The sequence below is a fragment of the Macaca fascicularis genome, chromosome X, assembly GCF_037993035.2.
Source record: "Macaca fascicularis isolate 582-1 chromosome X, T2T-MFA8v1.1".
NCBI classification, from domain to species: domain Eukaryota; kingdom Metazoa; phylum Chordata; class Mammalia; order Primates; family Cercopithecidae; genus Macaca; species Macaca fascicularis.
In genome coordinates, this window is record NC_088395.1 from 1,928,379 (window position 1) to 1,937,500 (window position 9,122).

Consider the following 9,122-nt stretch of genomic DNA (forward strand, 5'->3'; position numbering starts at 1 on the left):
TCCACACTGGACTTCCTGCCTTGAGGTGCCTCGGAAGCATTGAGCGAAGGTAAAAAGTCTTAGCATGCAAGGAAGATCTAGATAAGTCTAGGAAGAAGTAAACCCTATATGTGCATGAGATTCTCTACAGAAGAGATAGGGTACAAAGCCAATCCAACAACAAGACTCTTTTGATTCAAATCCTACCCTGTCCCAGTTTCCAGAATATTTTTCTATCTGAGAGCCCTGTGTGCCTTGTTTAAAATCTGTTGAGAAAAGGAACAGAGGAGCATCCTAGGAAAGCAACAGCCATTGCAAAAGGTAAACGTGGTGGTTGAGTGATGGAGTATACGCTGGTGAGGCTGTGTCAGCTGGTGTTAGCCTGTATCCACTGTCACAGTGGTGGTTGAGTGATGGAGAATACACTGGTGAGGCTGTGTCAGCTGGTGTTAGCCTGTATCCACTGTCACAGTGGTGGTTGAGTGATGGAGTATATGCTGGTGAGGCTGTGTCAGCTGGTGTTAGCCTGTATCCACTGTCACAGTGGTGGTTGAGTGATGGAGTATATGCTGGTGAGGCTGTGTCAGCTGGTGTTAGCCTGTATCCACTGTCACAGTGGTGGTTGAGTGATGGAGAATACACTGGTGAGGCTGGTGTTAGCCTGTATCCACTGTCACAGTGGTGGTTGAGTGATGGAGAATACACTGGTGAGGCTGTGTCAGCTGGTGTTAGCCTGTATCCACTGTCACAGTGGTGGTTGAGTGATGGAGAATACACTGGTGAGGCTGTGTCAGCTGGTGTTAGCCTGTATCCACTGTCACAGTGGTGGTTGAGTGATGGAGTATACGCTGGAGAGGCTGTGCCAGCTGGTGTTAGCCTGTATCCACTGTCACAGTGGTGGTTGAGTGATGGAGAATACACTGGTGAGGCTGGTGTTAGCCTGTATCCACTGTCACAGATGTGGTTCATATACTCATTGCTCAGTAAAATTCTGTTCCCCCCAGAAAAGAGTAAGAGTCCGCTGGAGAAACATATCATATCTGACATTCCTAATTTTTTTTTTTTTTTTTTGAGATGGCGTCTTGCTCTGTTGCCCAGGCTGGAGTGCAATGGCATGATCTCAGCTCACTGCAGCCTCCACCTCCCGGGTTCAAGCGATTCTCCTGCCTCAGCCTCCTGAGTAGCTGGGACTCCAAGCACCCGCTACCACGCCCGGCTAATTTTTATATTTTTAGTAGAGACGGGGTTTCACTATGTTGTCCAAGCTGGTCTTGAACTCCTGACCTTGTGATCCATCTGCCTCGGCCTCCTAAAGTGCTGGGATGACAGGTGTGAGCCGCCGCACCCGGCCTGAGATTCCTAGTTTTTTCTGCTTACTGGTGGATGCAAGGCCATAGCAAATGGATGGAAGTAGCTGCAGAAAAGTCCCTAAGAGGATAGACATTTCTGTTTTTCTGTGTCTCTGCACAGGGCACCATGTCAGTCATGCATGTCCATTTCCAACTGCTCTGAGATAAACTGCTCCCATTACTAATGAGTAAGAATGTTACACGCAATGAAGAAATGAGACGTTGGGTTGCACAGGATCTCCACAGTCCCTCTAAGTGGTCTCCACATTTGCTGACTTATAATGCTACAATTCTAATCACTTAAAATACGGATGGGGCTTCAGCAAAGGAAGTCCCCACCCAGTGCTGAGACAGAAGATTCCAAATGGGTGTTGACTGGGAAATCATTGACTCCTGCATAGAAGTTTAAGATCCCACCAGGATGGCAAATCTGAAAAGTGTTATTAACCTCCAACGAGAAGACACAGAAAGTTAAAATCATTCCGGACCTTCCAACAACAGCCACTAGCATTGATAATACGATATTTCTTACCAGGCTAAGTACATGGAAATGGTGGTGTCTGTAGCTATTTGAGTGGCACTCACACATCACAGCTATGTCTGCACATATTTTTATGCATAAATACATAGACATCATACATCAAATACATATACAAATACACATGCACTCACACATCACAGCTATGTCTGCACATTTTATGCATAAATACATAGACATCATACATCAAATACATATACAAATACACACGCACTCACACATCACAGCTATGTCTGCACATATTTTTATGCATAAATACATAGACATCATACATCAAATACATATACAAATACACATGCACTCACACATCACAGCTATGTCTGCACATATTTTTATGCATAAATACATAGACATCATACATCAAATACATATACAAATACACACGCACTCACACATCACAGCTATGTCTGCACATATTTTTATGCATAAATACATAGACATCATACATCAAATACATATACAAATACACATGCACTCACACATCACAGCTATGTCTGCACATATTTTTATGCATAAATTGGCGTCACACTCTATGTATCGTTTTATATCCCATGCTTCTCCTTTAAACTGTAGCATAATAATTTCCAATTAAACAAGTGGGTTGAGGGGAAGCGTGGATATCTCATCCACTTTCCTATCCTCCGATCCCATTAATGTTGCAGAAAAACACAAAACACATCAAGACAAAGAGGAAAAAAAATATTAGATGGAAGCTACCACATCTTGGCAGCTGGAAACGGACAGGTGTTACGACTTTAGCACAGAGAATAATGTTTTCTCCCTCCTTGCAGACACGTCCATATCCTAATGTCCAGAATTAATGACAACAGTACCTCAGAAAGCAAAAGGGGTTTTGCAGAATTAAGAATCTTTAATGGTCTAGGTGGGAAATTGAGTAATTACACTGGGTAATCCCAAGACCCTTTTGGTGATTTTTTTGTCTGCCATCTAAAGTATCAATAACTTGATAAATATTTCATATATTTGAAAGGAAGGTGCTGTCTCGACGGGCTCACTGACTTATGTCTGTCCTATCCACTGTATTCATGGCACTATTTATTTCCTCTCTAAATTTCCATCTGGTCTCCATCTGTGAAAGCGATGTGTTAAATTCTACTAGCACACATGTTTTTCGGTGTATTTCTGAGAACTTCAGTTCTATGTATTTACTTAGTTTGGAGATGTCAATAACTGTACCTCCTCAGTGTGGAGGGTTCAGGTTAACTTTTATAAAAAATAAAATGGACTGTAGCAGGGGATGAGAGTAACGGGCATCAGTACTGCGAGGAGAAATATTAAGTGTTGCAATGACGTTAAGGGCTCAGCGTGGCGCAAAGAAGGGCTCAAGGTTTGCAATGACATCAAGAGCTCAGCGAGGCTCAAACAAGGGCTCAGGATCAAGGGTGGTTTGTGTTGAAGACTGGCAGACGGGCAGACTGAAGACGGGGAAGGGGAGATACTGACTCCACCCGTCTGGGTAAGGATGTTGAACAGGGAGTAAAATCAAGAGATAAACGAGAATGAGCTTCTAGAGCCCAAATCATGAGTCTCAGGGGAGTGTGGTGATGATTTTGCAAGACAACATTTGGGGAAACACCAACCCTTAGCGTGTGCGTAATACACTTTAGTCAAAGTGGACAAGTGAACGTCTCAGCTCCATACAACATGTTATCCGGTGACCATTATTTAAAAGTAACATACTAACAAGAATGATGGTCCTCCAAAGCCATCTGTGACATGAAGCAGTGACTACAAATAGCAGGTCTGTGCAATAATTTCCATGGATATCCTGTTTTGCTCAGACACTTCTGTCACATGAAAGCTAGAGCTCCCGTCCTTCCAATTAATCCCTGGCTTGCAGCAAGTTCACCAGGACTCACCATTGTTGACCAGAACATGGAGAGGAATCTTCTTCATCTTGAACTTCTGGACAAAGTCCCGGATAGACATCATGGAAGCCAGGTCACAGAATAAAAATTCCACTGGAAAAGGACAACAACAAATGCCTGGTTACCTTCCAACCTATTTCAGAGATTAAGACAATTTCTAAACAGGTCCATTTCAATTTCACCTGGGAAGTCACACTTTTCTTTTCTTTTCTTTTTGAGACAGAGTCTCGCTCTGTTGCCAGACTGGAGTGCAGCGGCGTGATCTCAGCTCACTGCAGCCTCTGCCTCCCGGGTTCCAGCGATTCCAGCGATTCTCCTGCCTCAGTCTCCCGGGTAGCTGGGATTACAGGCACATGCTACCACATCTGGCTAATTTTTATATTTTGTGTTTTTTTTGTTTTTGTTTTTTGTTTTGGAGATGGAGTCTTGCTCTGTCGCCCAGGCTGGAGTGCAGTGGCCGGATCTCAGCTCACTGATTTTTTTTTCTTTTTTTTTCAGTAGAGACAGTGTTTCACCATGTTGGCCAGGCTGGTCTCGAACTCTTGCCCTCAGATGATCCGCCCACCTGGGCCTCCCGAAGTGCTGGGATGTCAGGCGTGAGCCACCGTGCCCAACCTGGGGTTTTTATAAGAAGGAGACAGAGGGATGCTTGAGACAGATGAGAGAAAATGATGGTAAGACAGAGGCAGAGACTGGAGTAATGCAGCCACAAGCCCTGGGATGTCTGGAGCCCTCAGGAGCTGGGAAAGGCCAAAAGGATCGTGCCCTAGAGCGTCCCGACAGAGCTCAGCCCCGAGACACCCTGGATTTAACCTCTTGTCCTCCAGACCTGGGAGAGGATAGATTTCTATTCTGCAAGTTCCCCAGTTTTGGGTTTTTTTTTTTTTTAGTTCAATATGATTTTATTTAAAAATGTGTACAGTTGAAGGAGGGATCTGGTCTTTTATTTAAAAAAAAAAAGAAGGTTTTCACAGGATGTATTTGGCCCTTTTAGCTCTGTAGCGAATAATAACAGAAAAGGAAGGTTCTGTTCAAGGTCCTCACTCCGGCACACTCAGCCAGGTGCTTGGCTAGATGACACATTTCCTGGTCTGAAGCTCACAGCCAATCCTCTCACCCAAGTGGAACACCCGTTCTCCTCCAGGCGCGTGCGCGCACACACACACGCACACATGCGCACACACACGCACACGCAGACGCACGCACACGCACACACGCACACGCTCGCACACGCACACGCGCACACAGACGCACACACACGCGCACACAGACGCACACACACGCACACACGCGCACACACACGCACACACACACGAGGTCTTATTTTCACTGCTCTACACAGCGCCCTGAGAATCTTTAATTTTAAAGTCGGGAAAAACGTGGAAGGATTCCTTAACGCGTTGTCTGCGACAAAACCAACTACCTTTTAACTCTTAACAATTGCAAGTATAAAGGACTTGAAATTGACAAGGCGCTCCATTTAATAGAACGAGTCAAATGCTGAACAATTAGGTCAAGTCACAGGCTTGAATATTTTTAAATGTCACTTAAAACTTATTGAGAGAAGAGAAGATGTGCTTTTTACAGTAACCCTAAGGAACTCATACAGAAGAAAAATGTTAACCCTACTGGAGTGTGAATCCTTGGCAACAAATGCCTCTGTCACTGTGACTCTGACAGTGAGACGGTATCATATGAAGAGAGGAGACTCACGCAGCTGCTATGTCTGATGCCCCTTTCGGCACCTAGCGTGGTGAATGACACTCACACAGCCTGTAGCCCTCACACCAGAGCCTCCAATGGAGAAAGCGATTCTACAATTCTAAGTGTTGCTCTTGACGCCACAAATAACTCATCCAACTTTTCTTTTATTTGCAACTCAGCGACAGACGGCAAACCCTGAGTCTCATGAAGGTAACCTCATCTGGCCAGGTGTGGTGGAGGGCCCCTGTCATCCCAGCACTTTGGGAGGCTGAGGGGGGCGGATCATCTGAGGTCGGGAGTTCAAGACCAGCCTGGCCAACGTGGCGAAACCCCCGTCTCTACTAAAAATACAAAAATTGGCCGGGCGTGGTGGTGGGTGCCTGTAATCCCAGCAACTCAGGAGGCCAAGGCAGGAGAACTGTCTGAACCCAGGAGGTGGAGGTTGCAGTGCGCCGAGATTGCGCCGCTGCACTCCAGCCTGAGCAACAAGGCAAGATTATGTCTCAGAGAAAAAAAAAAAAAAAGATAACTTCATCCACAGAAGAATTTCTAACATCTAAAGGGGTTTCCTGAGGGCAAGTGAGAAACACAGATTTCTGAAATTAATGCTACCCAAGAGAAGAAGTCAGCTGGAAAGATAAGGAGGCACGTGTTGATAAAGAGGGATCAAGATGGAAAACAAATTCCTTTTGTTTGGAGTTCTGGCAAATCTCCTGCTTTGGAGGAACTGAATGACCCCTTCCTTTCTTCTTTGCGATAGCGAGAGCGCATTGTTACGGAATGAACTGTACCCCCCTAAAAAACCTTTTTGTCTGTAACTCTGGCAAACCTCCCTGGTTTGGAGGAATGGAATAGCGCCTTCATTTTTTCTTTGCAATAGATACAGGACATCATTATAGACTGAACCGCGCCCTCCCTCACTCATCATCAGAACCCTGAAACTTCCATGATGACTTTATTTGCAGACAGGGCCTGTAGGAGCTCATAAGGGTGAGGCCCTCATCCAGTAGGACTGGTGTCCTTACAATCAGAGAAACAGACGCCAGGTGTGACGGTTACTACCGAGCGTCAACCTGATTGGATTGAAGGACGCAACGTATTGATCCTGGGTGTGCCTGGGGGGTGCTGACAAGGAAGCTGAACATTTGAGTCAGTGGGCTGGGAAAGGCAGACCCCACCCTTCGTCGGGATGGACACCATCTTATCAGCTGCCAGCACGGCCAGAATAAAAAGCAGGCAAAAGAATGTGGCAAGGTTAGACTGGCTTAGCCTTCCAGCTTACAGCTTTCTCCCGTGCTGGAGGCTTCCTGCCCTCAAAAATTGGACTCCAAGTTCTTCAGCTTTAGGCCTCGGGCTGGCTTCCACGCTCCTCAGCTTGCAGACAGCGTATCGTAGGACCTTGTGTCCTGTGAGTTAATGCTGAATAAACCCCCTTTATATATAGCTATTGATCCTGTTCTAGCCCTCTAGAGAACCCTGGCCTATAATACAGGGTGCATCCCTCACCCCTACGTCTATCACCCTGCTGCCTCACTTGATAGGAAAGCAGAAGGAGCCCCTTTTTAATGTTTAATTGTATTAAGTATGCAATTACCCACTGCCCAAACTCATGTTGATTTCAAAAACTGTCCCTTTAAAGCATCTGGGCAGGGTGACAATTCATAGCAGGTGACAAAAATGTTTTATAAATAATATCCATGGAAACAGAAGGTGTCACCGCCTGCAGAATGCAGCCCAAATATTCAGAAGATTTGTATCACTCTAAGTTCTCGTGCCAGTAAGAAATAAAAAAGCAGGCCAGGCGCGGTGGCTCACGCCTGTCATCCCAGGACTTTGGGAGGCTGAGGCAGGCGGATCACCTGAGGTCAGGAGTTTGAGACCAGCCTGGCCAACATGGCAAAACTCTGCCTCTACTAAAAATATAAAAATCAGCCAGGTATGGTGGCGCATGCCTGTAATCCCACCTACTTGGGAGACTGAGGCCGGGGAATCGCTCGAACCTGGGAGGCGGAGGTTGCAGTGAGCCAAGATCACACCACTGCACTCCAGCCTGGCGACAGTGCCAGACACCATCTCAAAAAAAAAAAAAAAAAGCTGGGTAAATACCTGAATCATTAGATATTAGCTTTTCTTTGCTGAGCCTTGCACATTTCCACGAGGTGTGTCTCTGGAAGCAGGTTAGGAGACTACCAGACCGTGTGCAAACACAGATGCAGGTTTGGTCTTACGGCTACATGGAGCAGAGATGAGAGTGACGGGCCACGACGTGCCATGCTGCGCGTTCTGGTCTCTGTATGATCACGGCGGGCTGCACTGCAGGAGCACGCCAGGTCTTCTCACCTAGTTCTCTGTTGTTGTTTGAGATGGACTCACACCCTGTCGCTCAGGCTGGAGTGCAGTGGTGCGATCTCGGCTCACTGCAACCTCCGTCTCCCGGGTTCAAGCGATTCTCCTGCCTCAGCCTCCTGAGTAGCTGGGACTACAGGTACATGCCACCACGCCCCGCTAATCTGTGGGTTTTTAGTAGAGACGGTTTCACCATGTTGCCCAGGGCTGGTCTCGAACTCCTGACCTTGTGATCTGCCCGCCTCGGCCTCCCAAAGTGCTGGGATTACAGGTGTGAACCACCTCGCCCAGCCTCATCTAGCTCTTGATAACATACTCAGATCCACCCCTGGGGTCCCAGGTCCCCAGAACGGAGGTGGTCATGGCTCCCATATCACAAGAACTGGCGCTTTCTGTAGCACATACCTCAGGTGGAGACACAGTGATTAGGTTTTGTTGTATCGTGGCTGATCTAGGACACTTTAAGTACCACAACACCCAAGAGTCAGTCAAACGTGGCAGCCCAAAGTCCATATTTTGAAATATACACTTTAACCTTCTCTTGGAAGGCAAGTTTTCAGGTGATAGAACAGCTTCCTCATCATGGAGAATGAAGCCCATCTGTGTCAAGTCACCAGGCCATCAAGGAAAAGGAAATAAGTACTTCCAACATTTTCCTTAGAGAAATACTGGATGGGCAGGTGCAGCGGCTCACACCTGCTATCCCAGCACTTTGGGAAGCCGAGGCTCCTGACTTGTGGTCAGGAGCTCGAGACCAGCCTGGCCAACATGGTGAAACCCCGTCTGTACTAAAAATACAAAAATTAGCTGGGCATGGGGGCAGGCACCTGAAATCCCAGCTACTTGGATGGTTGAGGCAGGAGAATTGCTTACACCCAGGAGGTGGAGGCTGCAGTGAGCTGAGATCGCACCACTGCACTCCAGCCTGGGCAACAGAGCTAGACTGTCTCAAAAAATAAATAAATAAAGCAATATATTGATTGGATGGTATGACGGTATGCACACTCCTGAATCAGACGGCTGCCACTCTCTGAACGGTTACTGCAAGCTGTCTGTGGTGAGACATGTTCAGAAATTGAAAGGAAATGTTTAGAAACTTAAAAAAAAATAATGACAGTCATTTAAGCTTTGCTCAATCCAATGACTTTAAAAAGACACACTGAGAGCTTCTAGTTGGCACGTTTCTTAAATGCATTTTTTTTTAGCAATTCATTTTTATTGTGCCTACGACAGTTATCAATCTGCTGCAGATTAGGGGAGAGGCAGTTTTGCCACGGAGTTTGAAAGCGCTGTTTCTGAGCACAGCGTCATCTGGAT

At 46.4% G+C, this 9,122-nt stretch overlaps 1 protein-coding gene across 5 annotated transcripts in view; it reads right to left on the bottom strand.

Annotated features, from left to right (window-relative positions):
- The window catches only part of LOC141406861 (polyprenol dehydrogenase-like), a 320,805-nt gene that overhangs the window by 60,598 nt on the left and 251,085 nt on the right, over positions 1–9,122 (bottom strand). For 3 of the 5 annotated variants that reach the window (XM_074029269.1, XM_074029271.1, XM_074029272.1), the window contains one exon: positions 3,747–3,848. In XM_074029269.1, the coding sequence (XP_073885370.1) occupies positions 3,747–3,848 (102 nt within the window). Of the gene's footprint in view, positions 1–3,746; positions 3,849–3,937; positions 4,371–7,565; positions 8,261–9,122 lie in introns of those variants that run through there. The other 2 variants (XM_074029270.1, XM_074029273.1) reach the window with 2 other exon arrangements.